This window comes from Calonectris borealis, chromosome 2 (genome assembly GCF_964195595.1).
Source record: "Calonectris borealis chromosome 2, bCalBor7.hap1.2, whole genome shotgun sequence".
Taxonomy (NCBI): Eukaryota; Metazoa; Chordata; class Aves; order Procellariiformes; family Procellariidae; genus Calonectris; species Calonectris borealis.
Window position 1 is genome coordinate 21,656,041 of NC_134313.1, and position 19,485 is coordinate 21,675,525.

Sequence of the window (19,485 nt, forward strand, 5' to 3'; positions counted from 1 at the left end):
TTCAGCAAGGATAATCTGAGACTTTTTTTTCCACTTTGAAAATGGCTGCAGACAGTGTATTTCACTCTCACCGCTTCCCACTGGGCTTTCAAAAACCAAAAATCCCAAAAAGGATGAGCAAATGCATCCTATAAATTCAGTAAAGTTATGAAATGAACAGCAATAATCTGCATTTGTGCTTCTAAGTAAGCTAAAACTTTAAAATAAACTCCAACTCAAGTTTATTTTTACGTATATTTAGATTTATTTGCTATACATCACTGTGACCTTATAGTACTTAAAATCCATGACAGGATTTTTTTGTTGTTGTAATAATCAGTCTTAACTCCACAAAGACAATAATACCGCTGTGGAAGACCAAAGGGGAGAAAAGCCATTTCAATTTATTTACAGTTCCTTATTTTGTAAACATTTAGTCTACACATTGCACTAAGTTCTAATAAGGATAAAGAGCTATACATAGAGACAGGAAACAAAGTCCTGTATTTCTATTCATATTGAGCATTAGCATATTATAGATGAAACATCTGCCCTTTCTCATTACCATAGCAGTAAGCTGTCTTCAAATAAGTTTTTAAAACTTTCCAGAGATGTAAATATTTTGAAATAATATACAACTACATCTACTTAAGCCAACCCATTTGGCTTTTATTCCATTTCTAGAATAATTTAAAGTGCTATAAGCAACCCGTCAATCAACACTTTTCTATAATAACAAAACTACTTTAAACATTAATTTACAAGATAATATACAATGTTCATCTGAAATAGCTGAAATTTCAGCACAAAGTCAGTCACTGTCACACTTAACAGCAATTTTTTTGTTTTGTTTTGTTTTTTTTTTGTTGTTGTTTTGTTTTTGCAGAACATAGAATAAAAGCTTTGAAACAAACAGTTTTGTTGAGCTGTTATTGCCACAATGGCTTATCAATTTTCCTACAAAAGTGGACAAGAGCTACTGGAACTGTATTCTAGCCTGTCATTTTTTTTTTTTGAGGTCACATGACAGTAAGTTTGCATATTCCACGAGTCTACTGAATTACAATATTGTCTACCTATAGTACATTATCTCATTTTAATCAGAGCTGGTGCTAACTGTAAATTTACAACATAGACCCACTCAAAAACATCACAACTATTTTTTTTCTTTGGACAGGAATAAGCTATATTCTTGGAGTTGATGTGCTACACGGCTACAACAGTATAACAGTATATATCTGACACTTTATGTTGAAGAAAGATGCATCTGTTTCTGTACTTTTAATGCCCTACTATAGCTACAAATTGTTCACCGAGTTTTGCTTGCTTTAGCCTTTTAATTTGGTGGAACTATCATATTCTTACATTCCCTTGCTATTTTATAAGTCCTTGCCACGTAGCTCAATATTGTCAGTATTTGTCCCAAACCTGCAGATCATTAACAGCACGTGCAAAACACTCTAATACAATCAGCATGCAGCTAGAACACGTATTAACTGACTTTTTTCTAAACATGAACAATAAACAAGACAAGTGGCACTGTTGACTTTGGATATCTTCTAACTTCACCATATGTGTACTGGTATGTGTTAAGAAGGAATGCTAGGTTTCTCATCTATTCGTGGCACCACATGAATTAACCCATCGTTGGTCCGGACCAATCCCTGCAGTACTGCTGCCAAATACCCACACGCAGCTTTCTTATATAGGTTCACAGAGGGCAACTTCATTCATAGACATAATTTGAATACAAAAATAAGAACCTATATTCAATGAAGCAGCCCCCTAGCAGGATTGCAGAAAGGTGTGTGTGGGAAACCTGGGAGGCAACTGTAATAAGGGTAAGAAAATTTTGTAGGCTGCAAGGCTCAAAGTAACTAATGCTAGTTTTTAGTCCACATGGTCTATATTTTGTAAAAGTGTCTACAGCTTAGAAAAAGTAGGGCAGTATATTACAGATGTGAGAGCATGAGAGAGATTTCAAATAGCATGAGAGCTATTTCAAAATAATAACTAGATGGCCACGGCTGAAAACATAAAAAAAAAATCAAAAAGGTAAAATGGTACATTATATTGCTCCTAGGGATTTTTGAGCTGCACTGATTCTTGTCAGGTTTGGGACAACACCCTGTAGAAATAATTAAATACTCATTCAAAAGCCCAAATTTCTATGTCTTGAATAATGAAGTCTTCTCGCTTAGAAAGTGTATGATTCCCAAATGTTTTACATGAATGACTTCTTCCATGGTAGAGATCACCATCGAGCCAAAGAGCAAACTCTCCTCTGCAAGACAGACAATATATTAAAGCAAAAGACTGAGGGAGTAAGCATTAAACTTATGAACGTATTTTTCATTCAGAATTCAGAAACGAGAAGGAATTGTAGAATTCTTTTTCAACACAAGTACCTCATAGCTGTTGATAAATTTGAAGCTGCAAAGACTTATTTTTTTACTATTTATCGTTAATTTGGGAATATTCCTCTTTCAGATATTCTGAAATAAAAAGCTAACCAGAATTCCTCAGTTTTGAGCCCCTTCCATCTGTATTAAGAAAAAGGCATTACAGTACTCTTATATTTGAGGAGAATGCTGATAATGAATACGGAAAACATCCTAGAAGCTTATGCACTTGCATGGGGGGGGGGGGGAAAAGGGGTTAGACAACATAAAATTTCTGAAGACACTGGCATGTTTGGGATGGATACAGTTTCAATTCAAGCCTCTTCTAGTTACACATAATTTTCGCATTTACATACCTTCAGAATCACCCTATCTTGTGTCTGTTCTGAATATACCAAGACACACATGCAAGTAGAGCATGCAAGGAGGCATCATAACCTTGCAGGGCCGAAATTTGATGCCACACTATGCCGAACACAAACCTCCTGTTTAAGTTTCCTGAACATAGGAAGCTAAACATCTGACATACTAAATCTTTCTTGGCTGGTATCTGTTGAGTCCTGAGCTATCAAACTGAAGTCAATTCCAAATTTTCTTTTCAAAGGTGTGCAGACAAACTTTTAACAGACTCTAATGGCAAAAAGAAATTGTAACTTACCCTCCCCCACCAAAAGCAAGGGAGTCCATGTCTCCTTTAATGAAGAACATGTTGTCTCCTGTCCATTTGAAAACCTAATGAAAAAAACCAAACAAACACAACAGACTAGCAAGTTAAAATATCTGAACTTTTTGTTTGGGTGGAAGGGAAACCAAACACCAGTAAAGACAGACTACAGGTGGCTAGAGGCCAATTTTATGAAGCTACCAAGTTTACACAGAAAATTCAGGGAAAAGATACATGCAAACAAAAATTCTCTTATGTTTTATACTATTTAAAATAAGACCATTCCAAAATAGGTCGTGTTTGAGCACTGAAACTTCTACACTAATAGCAAGAAAATATGGCAGAATTTAGAATAATAGAAAAGTCTTCAGTACAAGAGAGTCAGGTTGAATACGTTTTTCACTATGCAAACACTACCAATTTACTGTGCACTTAGGGATTCTGTGGAAAAACTAGTATGATGACATTTTTTGGGCCAACTCCTAGGATTCTTCAGATTATTTACTGTTACGAGTTATTCAGTAAGTATCTTAAGATAATGCATATGGGGAAAAAAGCAAAAGCATACCAAGTTATTACTACTTGCCTCAAAATCTGGAGAAAAAGTGAACATAAAGGTCTCTCCAGTCCCATAAAAGCCATCACTCACTTTAAATGGTTCAGATGCTAGTGCACCAAAAACCTGTAAGCAAAAATATGCAAGAGAAAATACTTAAGAGAAACTACACAGCATCTGAGAATCTCTAATGATAGTTACTGATAAACAAGTCAGGTTGTAAACGTTGCCAGATTTGGAATTCACTACACGATAAGCCTTACATGGTATCACAGTTCCAAGCTCATTGATTGAGATACGATATGGTGCTTTGTGGTACAATAAAGAAAGGTAAGAGGACCCTTTCTCAATAAAAAGTGAACTTAGTAAAAAAAATAAAAATCAAAGGGATAATCAGAAACAATGTACATATTTTTAAAATTTCAGATCAAAAGGTTCTGCTCCTTCATATGTACCTCCTCTTCCACTTCAAGTAGGCTAATTTCAGCCTAGTTCCTAGCTGTAAATGAGTTGTTATTTTTCATGTACAATCCAAGTAACAGGTAACCACTGGTTACCCTGTCTTACAACAGAAACAGATTTTAACTAATCCTTTGCTAGGTAGTAAAAAAAAAATTATAAATTATAAAAATTTATAATATTCAGTAATAAGAACATTACAACAGTGGTTAGAAAGGTCTAAGGACTGATTATTGGATTTTTAAACCTGATTAAAGTAGTATCAATTTCTCAGGAACTAGAATAACTAGAAAAAAACACTCTGCATCATTATACAAAAATCAATTTTATCCCATGAAGTACAACCCTCCCAAAATCAGTATTTCTGTTGCTAATAGGAAGCTTGTTTCAACATCTGCAAGAGCAGAGTAGATGTAAGTACCAAAGCACTCCTCTAGCACACTCTCATTTATCTGTATGAGAAAAAAACCCCACAAAACGAAGTTTGTTACAGAGCAAAAGTGAGGTAGGACTTACATACTGAACTTCCTTTCAGTCATAACACCTACAGAAGATTCCTTATATTATTATTACTACTTCATTTATTTATATCATGTATTTTTTTAAGAACAAAATATCAGTACACTGACAAGATACTTTACTCATGTGTAAAACTGTTCCTTTACTTAAATGAAGAGAATTACCTTTTAGCATACATGTGGCCAGTATTTACACTCTAAAATCTGATTCTCTGGAGGAATTTTTAAACTTACTTGACAAAGTGATGAAATAAACTATCACAGTCAGCTAAAGATGCTCACTTTTCAAAGACCTGTATCAGTTTCAGATGCATTGTTAAACAGCAAATTCAGTCTAAAAGTCTTAATTCCACGAACTGAGGTGCAAGTTTCTGCACCTCTTTTTTAATACAAGCTCACAGGAGAACTAGCCCAATCCTTTTTTTGCACAGACATTTATTTCATTTAACATATAGGATCAAACACCGGCAAGACACTTCTCTTTATCCCACAGCCTAAGTGACAAGAACAGGCTTAAGAGAGAAAGCAAAACATAAGTGGTAGTTTCTTTCTGGGGAAATCAGACCAAATCAGACCAAAATGAAGGAATTCTTTAAAGAAGAAGAAATGTTTGTTTTCCTGTTACTTTCCAGAAAGCTTTTTTAGTTTGCCTTTTTTTTCCCCCCCGGTGTGTGTTTTTCTTAAGGTAGGCTTGAAATGAGTCCCCAGTGTTATTAAGACCTACAGCTTTTTACATTTTCTTTTTTTAGCCCATTACTAGTTAGATGGCCTCGTGGGTCAGAGAAAGTTCAAGTGAGAGTCGACCAAATGTAACATCCAACACAAGATTTGCAGTAAATCGTGCTCAGAACATTAATGATCATATAGTCAAAAAGAGCAACAATAGTTTAAAAAAAAGATCAGAGAAGTCCACCACAATTCTGGTATGATAGATGAGAAAGTGCTTATTAGATCAACAATACGGGGCGGGGGGGGGGGGAGTGCAGAGGGGAAGAGGAAAATGAAATTAGGAATTAAGTCTATCTGAACATTGTTACTCAACATTTGTGGAAAATCAGCTGGCTTAAACATAATCACACTCATTTAGCCTAGTGCTACAAAGACATGCAAAGTGTTCTCTCCCCCCACAATTTGTGAAGAACTCAAAAGTTACATTATAGACAAGATAGTTAAAACTGCTGTTTGATTTCAGATTTAAATTAAGAGAACCAATAGTTGTCCTATTATAAAGAATAGTAACTCTAAAATCCTTTTTCTAAAAACAGGCTTGGCTCAGTTGAAATATGTTTTAATTAAAATTAAAAAAATACAGAGTGATTCAGACTAGATGACGACGTTTTAGATTGATAGTACTCAACCATTCTAAGCTGGTACTTTGGGTATTGCTGAAAAGTCTCTGTAGTAAAGGCTGGGAGAGGGATTCTTCTAGGCATGCTTTACTTAGTTTTGGCTAAGGCTTTTAATGACTTAATTCATTATAAAATCAGGTCTTCCATCAGACCTTTAAGAATTATTGGTTCATTGTCCTTCAAAGACAACTGACCAAATATCAAAGCCTTAGATACTAGGTATTTGATTATCCTAACCCTCAAGTTTCTATCAATTGAGTTGTTTAGCAACATAACATGTTTTCAGGGTTTTATTTGGTTACTTCAGTGTCACAAAACAATTACCTCCAACCCTTATTTCATGCATATTTTCTGCAACAATAGAATTTGAACTTCAAGACAGTATTTCATTTTTACGTGATATTTACTACCTGTTCCATTAACTGTGACTGTTAAGGTTAAAAATTAAAGATGAAAGAGTCAGAAAGACATAATTGTTGTAGTCTATTCTGTCTATTGCTGAAGTTCTGCAGAAACCAGTACTCAAATTTTTTTGTTTCTTCTTTTTTCCCTTTTTTTGTTACCTTTGCATATGTAATCTCTAAAATGCAAAGTGAGACTTTTTTTCCTTCTTGTGATTTCAAGCGTCAGTAGGCTAGAATTCAGAAACCTGGGTGTAATTTTTCTCTGTCAAACATTTTATGACCTTCGACTGTGCTTACTGTATGCAGGTAACTGAACTTAAATAGAGCATCTTTTAGCATAAAAATCCATATTGAATTCAAATTAAGAAAGTGATTCATGAACAGAACAAAATGGGCTGCTGAAATAAAGAAAACTCCATGTTTAAATAACTACATGAATATTTGCCAGCAACTCCACAGCAATGTGAAGCCATTGAACTCTTCCAATTATTTCTTAATTTATATGTAGCTTCAAACTATCTGAGGGTCTGGATCCTAACTTCTTTTCACGGTTCAAGTTATTCTTTGAAGAGTAGCTCTGCTAGCTACATTTGGGTAACTAAGACATGTCTTAGTTCAGATCAATACCCTCAGGGCTGACATTACACTTAGTAAGTAAATATAAGTAAAAAAAAAATAAGTAAATATAAGATTTCATTAACAATTGACATTCCTTAAGAGGAATTACCCTTCTGTCAGAACAACATACAGAGGCCAATCCCAAACTATCTCAGTTCAGCCTCTACACAGGTATGAACTTGTTACACAACACTTATTTCACTGTTTGTCTCAGATCATCTCAGGGCTGTTATTTGTATACCATTAAAACACAAAGCTAGTACATCCTAACCATATGGAAAACCTTATATGTTTTACCTAAGAGAGTCTGAAGCTTGCTTCATATACAGATACAGGAGTATTTTATTTCTCATTATAGAATAACTTAGCTTATAAAGAACGTCAGATGGTCTCTTGCACAGTTCCCTACTCAAAGGGAGACTAATTCTGAAGCTATATTGGGTTGACTCAGAGTCTTGTCCAGTTAAGCTTTGAGTACCTCCAAGAATCAGGATTCTACAACGTCTCTACATATATGTTCCATACGCTTCCATCAACAAATCTGGGTCTTGAAAGATCATGTTGTTGCTACAAGCGACAGTAAAAGAATCAGGCTTTACAGCAAAAGAGCAGTTTGCTTCCGAACAGTTATTTTAGTCCTTTGAGAAGTGATGTCTGTAGGGTTTCTGCATGAGATCTGATTGTTGTGGCTAGTTGTCGGGAGTGGGTACCTAAAACTCCCAAGTTCTAGGCTCCATGTCTCACACTTTTCCAGTGTATATAATACAATCTGAAGAATGACTTATTGTAAAACTAGACAGTCCTTTGGGTGGCTAACTGCATTAATTCCACTTCTGGAACATGACTTGTTTTCAGACTCATGTTCAAAAATTAGGTGTTAATTTCTTTCTAAGAGGCTGTCAGAGTAGATACCAGAGCTTGGTGTCTTCACTAACAGAAGCACATACCAGTAGATAGACAGCCAGTCCATAATAACTGTAATGTAGATATCTATAGATTTCTTGGGAACCTTTATTAGAGGATCTCCTAGAATTGACTACAGCAGGCTATTTAGGTGGCTTCAGATTCCAACTTTCAACTAGACAATGTTCAACTTTTACACAAACAAAGCTTTAGTTTGTGAAAGTTGAGTGTTTGGCTGCTTTTTTTTTTGACAGCCCTTTAAGTAAAATTGTTAATTGATTTTAAAAAGAAATCAAGATTGGAGGTAGTTTTGGAAAACAAAAGAAAAATAGGGTGAGGCTTAGCAGCCTTTAATGAACCATATTATGAAAAGTTACAAGATACACTTGCTCCTTACTCAACTTAATGTCAACATCAGATAAAGGCTGTCTTCACAAACATGGTCAACAAAGAACAGGGTCTCAGAGGAAGTAGCCCAGCAAATAAATTAACTCTAGTTTGAAGGAAAAGTACCTCAACCGAGGATAAGACAAAACCAGTATCCTTCATAAACATAGAAGCTACAAAGTGGGCAGAACAAGGAATGTCAAAAAGGAGTGAGGAGGTATGGTCAGCAAATGGCAAGAAACGATCTGGTCATAATTCTGTCATTCTTCAAAAAGGCTGAATCTCATTTGGGATCTTCTCTGAACTATATAGCTTAGAAAACAGGCAGTGATCTTGGGGCATAAAACATGAAAACACCTGGTCTCCCTTAGAACACATTCTGAAAGGGCATAAATAGTATTCATCTTAGCATATTGCTAGTGAACTATTTCTGGATACACTCCCCTATAAAAGAGTACTCAGATTCTTGTTCAGTCATGGAAAGCCGTTTTATAGGACTGTCTGCCAGGAAGGTACAAGATATTAAAGATAAATGAACCACTTTCAAAAAATCAATAGGTTCTTTAAGAAATGGATGACCCTAGTTAATTACTGTCAAAGGGCACAGTAGGCTATCATTGTGTTATTTTTCATGATTGTAGATCCTTGCATCAAGAGAAGAATTTCCATAGGTTTTGAATTCAAAGATAGTGTAAAATCAATTTTCAGGTGTCAAATGCAAAGACATTTCTCGTTAACAGCTTAAGAGACAGAAGTACTGAAAACACCACTCTCGCTACATTGGTGAAGGACTCAGCATGTAAAACTTGTCTGAACTTTTTCTTCTGTAGTGTATGTTGCACGCTGAATACACATGGATTTCACTCACTCTTGTGTGGAACGTAGGTAAGATCTGGCATACACTATGGAAGATTAAGTTCACGTGGCTACTTGTCCCAAAAGTCCAATGAATGCTTTCATACATGTTCCTGGGCATGAGCCTGTAAGTTGAGATTTGTCATGGTTTGTTTCACAAAAAAATTATGACATGTCTATGAATTCCATTTTGGTTGGGCAACCATGACACATATCTCAACATGCAAGTTGAGATATTCAGATATGAAAAGTCATCTGAATACTTCCAGCAACAGAACAATACTACATGCTGGTGGCAGGACAGCCCCGTCAGAAAAGGGACATTTTCTTTCTGGGCTGGATAATCAGGTACTAGGAAGTAGATATCTTACAAATTAATCTTGAGAATCTAACAAGGAAATCAGAGAAGGAAAGTTACCAAAGTACATTTAAAAGGCTGATGGGTCTGTTGAGACATCTCAAGTCTATTGAATAGTTTTTATCTTCAAGATGAGAAAGTAAATGAAGAAAAGTTCCCTTTTAAAGAACTTCTGGGAAAGAGTACTCTACTAGCAAGAGATTTAGAAGGGATTTTTCTTTTTAAGGGATCCCTGAGACAGGAAACAGAAGTAAAAAACAAGTTGTGACTTGAATTAGAAAACATAGCCTTCATTTAGAGTTTTTAGACCCCCTGAATGATATGAGGCAATATGAGCCCATGCTTCCTGAAAATAAAAACAGTGGTTACCAAAGTGGGACAGATAAATGAAGTAAATGCCACAGATTTTGCAGTGGTTCTGTCAATTCTTCATGACAGCACTAACTTGCTTCCACAAGAGAGCACAAGTTTCAGAAAGAAAGAATGAAAGTCTCATGCTGCCTGTAATGTTCACTTGTTATTAGAATACTCAAGAGAAGATGCTCGCTATTCAAATGGTGATGTGATCCACTTTCTGGAATTCATACCCCAGTCAAAGGAGAATACAGCACAACTACAGAGACTCAAGGAACAAAAATTCATTATGCAGTAAAGATCCCGCAGCCCTGGAATGGGAGAGAGATGTTGGCTGCAGCCACAGCATGTACCAAGAAGCATTGGCCGCAGCTGGCAATGACATTCCAACTCAACAAGATCTTCCAGCATCAGAAAGTTTTAGAGACTATTTGTTGTGCTTTAAGTGCATTAAAAAAAGAATATTAAAAGTAAATTCAGTAATTGGGTATTATGAGACTCATGCATTGTGACAGTGAACTTTTATCATTAAAGTATTTCCTAGAAACGTAGTATGTCAGAGGATTGCTTGACAGTGAAACATGTTTTTTAAAAGCCTTCACGTAACTATCAAGGAGAAAACCAGCTTGACATAATTTTATCTCCCATGATGGACTGATGTGTCAGCTATTCCTTTATACTCCTCAAGTGTTTTTCTTGATGGGTCCCCTACCTCCACACAAACATTTTCCTACCTGTCCATCACTGTCCTTGATAACCAACAGCACAGGTGTGTCTAATCCCAGCATAGTTCGATATAAAGTCTTCAAGCTCATGCCATGCTTTGCAGTACTGTATACAAGAGTCCATGGATATCCAATGGTCCGTGGTGGAAGAGACTTCGTGAGCTGTTAACAAGACAATGACAACTCTCTTATTTAATAAATTTTTTACTATTTTTAAGAATGTATTGCATATAAATGAAGGCTGATTTTGTTCTTCTGAACTACTACAAGTGGCCTTAAAAGCTAGTTTAAAACTTTAGACCAACTCTAAAGTTTCACATGTATATTTTCTATCCCTGGTCTCTCAGACAGGTTTCTTTTCCTACCTCTACCAGTGACCTGCAGGAGAAGAATGATTTACCAACTGAAGAACATGTGTTTAGTAAGGTCTCTAAATGATCTATCTAAAGACAGTAAAACCACATAGTTATCCTTGCATAACAATATTATGTCTCAGTACTGGGGAACTAGATCACTCAAGTCAACACGTAACAAGCTGAATGCTTACTCTTCTGTTCCTGTGTCTCTGAATGCAATCAATCAGCCTTGATTGAAACCTTCAATAAACACATTGAATGAGATGACTTTGGACTGGACAGCAAGAAGTGCAGTGAAAGCCAAGTTGTTTTCAAGGAAGAATGAAATAAGGGCAAGGACATAGACTAGTGTGGTCATGGTGTATTGAAACTTACGGTAAGAAAAAAAAAAGCAACATTTTAGTTATGAATTGTGTTGTGCTTATGCATTTAATATCACACAATGTTTTCCTCCTGGTGTGTTTTACACTATGGTCATCGCATTTGTGATACATTAATGTTCAATACTAAAAGGTGACATATATAAGTTAATACCTTTTCAATTTGTTCTGGCTGTAGTAATTCACTGGGATCGCTAAGATTTGGCCGGAATGCTTCAGGCTCCAGGTCTGTTTTGATATTTGTTGCCTGTTTTGAATTGATATCTTCTCTTGTTGTTATCTACAAAAAGAACAAGAAAATAACTATTCACAATTCTATTAGCAGTGAAGATAAACTCTGCAGGTTTAAGACCATGCAGTTACCAATTTACAATTACACAATTCCTTCAAAAGTTAAGTCCATTAGATTTGATCTGACCAAGATTTCCACTGCTTCCAACAGCAAGCCAGTACTCAACTATACATGATCAATAAATTGCACAGACACCTACTCTGAAGAAAGATATGGTTTTATGCTAAAAAAACCCCCAAAACCAAAAAAACAAACAAACCAACCCAAAAAGAGTCCTCATACACAGCTGAAAGACTTCAAATGCTTTTCAGAGGTCAACTTACAAAGTGCTTCCATTTTAATACTAACATAGCATTTACATTAAATGTAATTAAAAAACCCAGACAGAAAAGGAATTGAAGATTCAACATGGACACTTCTCAGTAGTTTCTGAATCAATACTCTTTTAGAGTACTTGTGAAAGTTTTCAGATATGTAGTAGACATGTGGAAAGACTGCTGTCAAGTATTTTGAGTAAAGCATCTGAATGGAGCCCTTGGAATATTGCTGCTTCATAAACTGATCTGCTGGCGTACTTACGGGAATCAAAGAAGAAAGAATTGAGAGGACGGGGAGGGGAACGCAGCAGTAATACTTATGCTGCATAGTGAGCTTTGGGGTCTGGCAAAGAGTGCACTACGCATGAAGATCCTGTAGTAGTTTAAAATAACTGCTGCATACATCCGCCCTACTGAGTTGTTGTAGATCACCATTTAGTGGAGGTGGCAGAAGGCCACAAAACTCCTCATCAGATATCATAGTTTACGACAGCTTCTTACCCCAGTCCACATTTATTGGCACTTTCAAGCTAAAGTGCCACGTGTTGAGAACTAGACTAGTTGAGACCCAAACAGGTTCCTTCTATCAATCTTGCTGCAAGGATAGTTAAAACTTGCTGTGGGGATAGTGAAATCTGACAGAGGAGTAAGACAAAGTGAAGGAAATTTGTAACTTAAGCCACTGCAGCAAGACTTATTAAAATGTTGAGAGATTTGCTAAAGATAAAAAATCTTAACAAGAATGAGTGCATCTGAATAATTTATCAGCCTGAACCAAGTTTCACTGAAAGTCCAAACAGACTGTTCAAGTTATTTAAAGCCTGAATCCTGAGAATTTCAAGAAAATACCTGCCAAAACCACCTGCCAACTCCAGAATAATAACCAGTGTTTGCCACATACCTCATACTCTAAACATACAGGACACAACTATGGTATTTCACATACCACCATGATAAACTTTGCCAAGCTTTTATGAAGAGAGCTTTTTTAGTTAACCAAAAAAAAAAGCCAAATCAAAGAAAACTCTGAAGTACAGATAAGACTATTTAAACAAATACAGCCACCTGAACCAAAAAAAAGGATATCCCTTTCCTCTCCCTCAAGAACTATGAAAAGAGTTACTATCACAAACACCTGTTAACTTAAAAATAGGCTTATAAAGTTGAAGTATCAAAGTATATTCATACAATAACTTCATTACAATATTAATTCTTAACTCAAGAAAAGGTGTGCTTAAAGAAAGTGAGTATCAAGCAAGTAAAAAGCTCAAGCCTTCCATTTTTCAATGGAAGGTAACAAGCATTTCCAACGTAAAACTATGCACTAATTTCCATATCATAACAAAAAGAAAGTATATACATTTATCCATACAGCTTCATGTACAAAAAGATGACCTACAGACTGCCATTACAGAGTGCTATCCATAAAACACGTTATTTGGTAGTCCAACTCTTTTCCACCTCAAATGCCTTTCATACATCATATACTACTTCAACTCCATAAAAGTTCAGCATTGTTCAAGTGTACAGCAGGCAGCTCATTCCCTTTGTTATTTTTTTAATTCTGATTAAATTGCACCATGCTAAACATGAATAATTTGGATTGAAGTGGTGTGGGGGGGTTGTAGGGTTTTTTGTTGTTGTTGTGTTGTTTTTTTGTTTTGTTTCTGTTGGATTTTTTGCCTTTTAAAATTATTATTATTATAGTAAAGCAACTTTCTTCTAGGAGGAACACTGCTTTGTAGAAGTGGACAAAGACATATATCTGTTCAAAGGTATCTGTTTGACAGAACACATGCAAATTTATTTCCCATGAAACTTTGACAGAGTAGACTGACCTGTATTCATATTCCAGGGGCTTCTGAGGTTAGTAACTGCCATGCAGTCTACACCACAAACACGTAAATGGTCTCAGAGCAGAGAGTTTATAGGCTCCAGCCCATCACATCAGATTTTTCAAGTCAGCCTAAACCCTGAGTTTGGGCATTCCAGGTGAAAGGTATTTGGAAACAGCTCTTCAACTTCCAGGATATTAATACAAGAATTCTCCACAACCACTTGCCAGAAAAAGAATTGTTTTGTTTTCAAGTGGGAATGAAAATTTTTTTTGCAAAATTTCTGATTTTCCCCATAGAAGCAGAACTGCAGCTTTTGGGATCATGCTCATTATTGATTTATGTAACCGTACTACTTACAAAACATTTTAAAGCAATTAATTACTGATTATTAAATAAACAGAAATAAAAGAGCTAAGAAAGTGTTTTCTTACATGTAATTACACAATAGGTGAAAAAAAGATCAAGATCAAAGTAAAAAAAAAAAAAGAACTGAAACTTTTTACAGTTTCAGCAGCCAGTTACTACAGGAAAACAAAATACTCAATGTTTCTAAGGAGTTCTAAGCTATGCTTTCCATCAGTAAGTTATCTGTGATGTACACAGTAGCTAACAATTTTATAATTGTCAAAGAACTAAGAAACACCTAAAGAGAATGCAAATATCAGTTTAAGTCCATATGAGTAAACCATCAAAAATTCAAACCGAAGTACTGTTTTTGAAGTACTGTTTTTAGAACAGACAGTTCCATTACCAGCTCCATGTGTATGACCTTTGCCGTGTCGAACTGCCTCAGTTACCTGCTTGCATAACAGTAAAAATACGTACCTATTCCACAGAAGTTGTGAAGCTTCATACTTGCCAAGTACTGTGAGATTCTTGATGAAAGATTCCTATACAAAATTAAACACCCATGCAACAAGGTTTTGGATTCTTCACCTGGTTTGCATTCTTTTTAGGAAAGCTACTATCTAACACAACACACCAGTCTAAAGTGGAAGTTAAAACACATCACTCCAAGTCAAGCAGTACTGAGAACAAATTTTCAAATTCTGACAGAAAATTCCTGTTTGAAAAAGTTGGAAGTAATAATTCCACCATAAAATTACTGATTCCATCATAGCATTGCACAATTAAATACATCCAAAACAAAGGAATTTTCTGCTGGATCCTTGTAGTGCTGTAGACAAGACAAACCCACTGAGTGTGGGACTTGCCCTGATCAAAGACACTACAAAGAAAGATGTTTTAGTATCTGGAGATGGGGTTTAAACTACTGAAGAGGGCACCTGGAGACGTCTGCAGAGTGTGCGCAGTTCTTCGCTATTTAGAGCATCGATCCTGCGGTGATACTCAGCCACTGACACTACCTGAATATGGAGACAGGAAGACAATAATTCCACTGACAGTTGAAGAAAAGTAAAAAGGTAAGAAAAAAAAAGTGGAGGAGAGTAATGAAGGGAAAATGTGCAATGACAACAAACAAACAAGAAGTGCTAAGAGATGTTTGTTTCTGCAAGGACAATGTGCATGTAGGTGATTTTAGACATATGAATAGACACAGCAAAATTTCAAATTAAACACTAATGGCACTAGCAGTCAGATATATCTCACTGCTCTAGGATGAATATAGAGCTGATACAAGAGCGCATGAAGTTACCAATATCAGGATGCTAAATTAGAAGTCAATCTGAGTTGCATGCCTTAACCAAATTCTTCAGCCCAAAGTCCTCTCAAACACTCTTTACACCCAGATTAATGAATCCTGTCAACCTGGTTTGCTTTCCTGGATAAAGACTAGAAGCAAACTTCAGGCTTCTCAATAGGTTCTGACTCTTCTATTTGGCAGTGAAGATACAGTTAAAGACACAGTTAAAGACAAGGTAGCAGGACTAAAGTTTAATAACTCCCCAATAGAGTTATTAGGTTAACCCCCACAATACCTTTATCCTGTACTTTGTATTCACCTCCAAAGCTTCAGGAGCTGCTCATCTGTCAACACGTTCACTCCAAATGACACCTCCACTTTGGCAGGAGGTGTACAGCCAGAAAGTCTTTAGTCAGAAAGCTCTAGAACATGCTGCTCTGGTGCAACAAGAAGCTAAAGGATTACAACAGTCATTTTGATGTAACTACAGCAAATAATGTGATTTTGAGAACAACTCAAAATCATCATTTGTATGAAAGCATCTTAAAACAGCTGGTGGAGAGATTAAATGGATGTCCCATGTAGTAAGAGTGTATTAAAAACTTCTAGAGCCTACCACGGTGCAAAGGAAGATAACCACAAGTCCAGCAGCTCCCCATCTACCTGCCCCTACTACAAGGAGTTTGGCCAGATACTCGCCACTGTCCTGAGTACAGAGCCCACAGTCACGCATGACTGGCTCTTGAGCAGCGATGGTTCACTCTACCCCATGCAACTGCAAGGCAAGGAAAAAGGAATACTTGTGACATCCAGTTTTATTACTGAATAATCAGTAATTACTAGCACTCAATTTATTTCCACTATTTTCTACTGTTCTCTTAAAAAATATCAAGAAAATTATTGTAAATTGTATTGGTTTGTGCATTCTCAGAGTCAAGTAGCTATATGCAAAGTTTTAACAGTATTCCACTCAAGCATATAAGTGATAGTGTAGTTTTATCCTTTTATTTGCAACAACAGTTCATTGTAAGTGACATTGTTCATCCCAGCACCTTATGAATGGAATCCTGAAAAGCAATAATGTCAGGACCCTTTAGCCTTGTTGCTTCTTTAAGCTCAGCCCCTATCACATAAGAGGCAGTAGTTAACTTACAATGGGCCATAAATGTGTGGTTACTTAAGGAGATTCTTGCAAAAAAAAAAAACCCCCGACACCATTACGTAGTTGCTGTTTCACATACTGGAATGTAGACAGTTTTATAGGCAATGCCATCTTGCCTTCGACTTGTCGAACTCATACTCTATCAACATCCTGCACCTGGGAACTGCTTATCAACCCTTTTGCTCAGTGATCAAGATGTGACACACCTTTCCATATGCCATGGGGGTGCCAGCATCCCTGGAACAGTGTGCACAAGGTATTTTGATAAGTTTCTCACCTGAGAGAAACATGAATACTTATCCAAGTATGTATACAATAATAGCACCTTGGCATCCTGAACTTGTTGCACACCATCACATTATATCTTTACAACTGTTTGGTGAACAAAAGCCTGCATAGTGGCTGACCATTGGTATGCAATGACAAACATCATAAATAGCATGTCACAGAACGTCAAGCTATCAACAGGAAAATTAAAGGCAAGGAATCCACCCTCTCAAACCCAGTGCTTATTTTAAGTATACAGTTCACACTAAATCCTGTAAGTAAACCACAAGACAAACTGTCTCAAGGTTATCCACTCATCGCTGATTTAGGTTTTAAATGAGTACATTAAGATACCTCAACAGTTCAGCTACAGTACCTGACCTTCTATAAAATGCTTACAGTTTAGTCAATATGCTTTATTTTTGCTTTGCAGTGGACAAGATTATGTACTTCAGGATTCTGTAGCTCATTTAATCATGAAGTCATGTATGTCTAAGCCTACTAGCAACTACCTTCTACAACTTCATTCAGGAACCGATTGAAATATATCTTGAAAACAGCTAGCATTTGCAAGGTTTGAGAGGGCTGTTTTGAAATGTCAGTAGTCTCATTAGTTAGAAGTTTATTCTGTTTTATAACCTGGTTTCATTCACAGTCTGCTTATGCTGTTTCCTCTTCCATGAAGATTTCTTAATTTTTCTTCCTTGTAGTCATATTAATCCTCTTATTCTATTTCACCAAGCTAAATAAACCAGTTTTCTTCCCTTCCCCCCCACCCCTACATCAGCTGTCTGTTCTGCTGATCATTCCAGGAGCTACTTTCTACCTCATTCCACTTTGAACTTTCATTCTTAAACACAGAACTTCATTAGTACTTCACACAGTATTAGAAATACCTGGAAAGCAAGGTCTTTCATTTGTGAAAGACAAATGCAGTTTTGTATGCATCATATACTGGACTGTGGTTTTCAGTACAGAATGTTCTTTGTAATAAAAATTCTTTCATTTTTAGGCAGGTAGCAGTGGATGCCATTTATCTGTATTTCACCAAGGCTTTTAATGCTATCCTATAGTAGCCTTCCAATCAAATCAGTTATGTATCAAATGCATGAAGAACAAGGCTGAAAAAGTGGCTGGACCGCTGGGCTTAAAGGGTTGATGTTATTGATGGTTAAGGACTGGAACTGGCTTCCCAGGGAGGCTGCAGAATCTCCATCCTTGGAGACTTTCAAAGTTTGACTGAGCAAGGTCCCAGTAAACCTGGACAAGTTCTTACATTTAAGTCCTTAAGGTATAGGACAAGGCTTTCCAAATTCCAATGCAGTCCATGTCCTTAGACAGAAATTGCCACATCACCCAAAATTGTACTGATCCAACTATTCTACCCAGGATTGAAGTGCAGGCTTACCTATATGAATTTGCTGTGTGCTTTATTTGCTGTGCTCTCTTCACTATGCCAGACCAGCATCCAGTTTCCTTGATACCCAAAGCTACTTTTTGAAGATCAGGAAGTGTTCCTGAAGGACTCTCTGTTCTCTCTCTAGTTATTTTCTGTTTCAAAAAGAATGCAGGAGGAGAGAAGAATAGCTAAACTCTTATGGTTAACCTGGACACCGGTCGGAATAGTCCAAAACAAATAACGTATAGCCAGAAGATTAGTGTGCTTCAGGGCAAAAATGATTCTGCTTAGAGACTTGGAACAGTCTACCACAGGACAATTCCAAGAGCTAATCAAGTTTGAAATGACATGGAAGATAGCCTTAGAGATCTAATATGACCTGCTGTACTCATAATAGCATCATTGATGAGAAAACATGGGACAAGTCGTATGAGTCTTGTAACGTGAATGCCTGTCAGCTCAACTGTCCACACCATGTATATGTGAGTTAACTTAGCAGAACACACAACAGTTTGAATATTTAATGCAGTAAGTCAAATTGAGGGTTTACATACTAATGATTCAACCAATCAAGAGGCTTAGATTCTCCTTTTGGAGAAACTTATATTTCTAAACCTTGCTTTTCTGAAAGTATGTCAGAGTACCTAACTCTTGCAAGCTATGCTGGCATACACAGAGCAAAACAGAAATCCGAATTCTTAATATGGAACTTATTTGTCTTTCAACAATACACATGAAAATGCAGTTACAATTGTTTGAACGTCCATGAAGGACAGTTTGCCATGCACACGGTGACACATCAGCCCTTTCAGCCACTGGTCATAACAATCTTCTATACGCAGCTGTAAACATGAAAACTGCTTACACCTATGAGGCATTCCTCTGCCAGTTTAACAAAGCCACGAGTGACCAACACACACCCAACCCAATGCATATTTGCTGACAGGGTAGTGTAACTGCTGCCCGCAAACCAAGTACAGCTAAGCTTTCAGAGTTAACAAGTCTGAAACTGTCTCCCTAGAGAAAGGGAGGGTCTTATCAAAGCTCAACAGTGCTTCTGGAAGATAAGAATGGAGAAAACATAACGGTGCAAGTGGTTCGCTTCAACATAAGTTATCTATACCCTCATGATTAACTGTGAATATGAAATAAAAACCAAATATTAAGAAAGAAAATGAAAGCTGAACAATTTTACTTTCAATCTTAATACATCTGTGTAAAATCAGGTGATACTTAATTGAAAAAAATAAATGCCAATGTAATTTTATTAGGCCATTTACAAAGTTACTCCAAAATAT

At 36.4% G+C, this 19,485-nt stretch overlaps 1 protein-coding gene across 8 annotated transcripts in view; it reads right to left on the minus strand.

The window, feature by feature from the left end:
- Window positions 1-220: 220 nt before the first annotated feature.
- The window catches only part of OXR1 (oxidation resistance 1), a 293,610-nt gene continuing 274,345 nt past the window's right edge, over window positions 221-19,485 (minus strand). For 6 of the 8 annotated variants that reach the window (XM_075141283.1, XM_075141287.1, XM_075141285.1 and 3 more), the window contains 6 exons: window positions 15,001-15,081; window positions 11,422-11,547; window positions 10,541-10,693; window positions 3,632-3,727; window positions 3,040-3,113; window positions 221-2,263 (listed from right to left, as the gene is read on the minus strand). In XM_075141283.1, coding sequence (XP_074997384.1) covers window positions 2,128-2,263; window positions 3,040-3,113; window positions 3,632-3,727; window positions 10,541-10,693; window positions 11,422-11,547; window positions 15,001-15,081 — 666 coding nt within the window. In that variant the 3' untranslated portion in view covers window positions 221-2,127. The remainder of the gene's footprint in view (window positions 2,264-3,039; window positions 3,114-3,631; window positions 3,728-10,540; window positions 10,694-11,421; window positions 11,548-15,000; window positions 15,082-19,485) is intronic. The other 2 variants (XM_075141284.1, XM_075141288.1) reach the window with 1 other exon arrangement.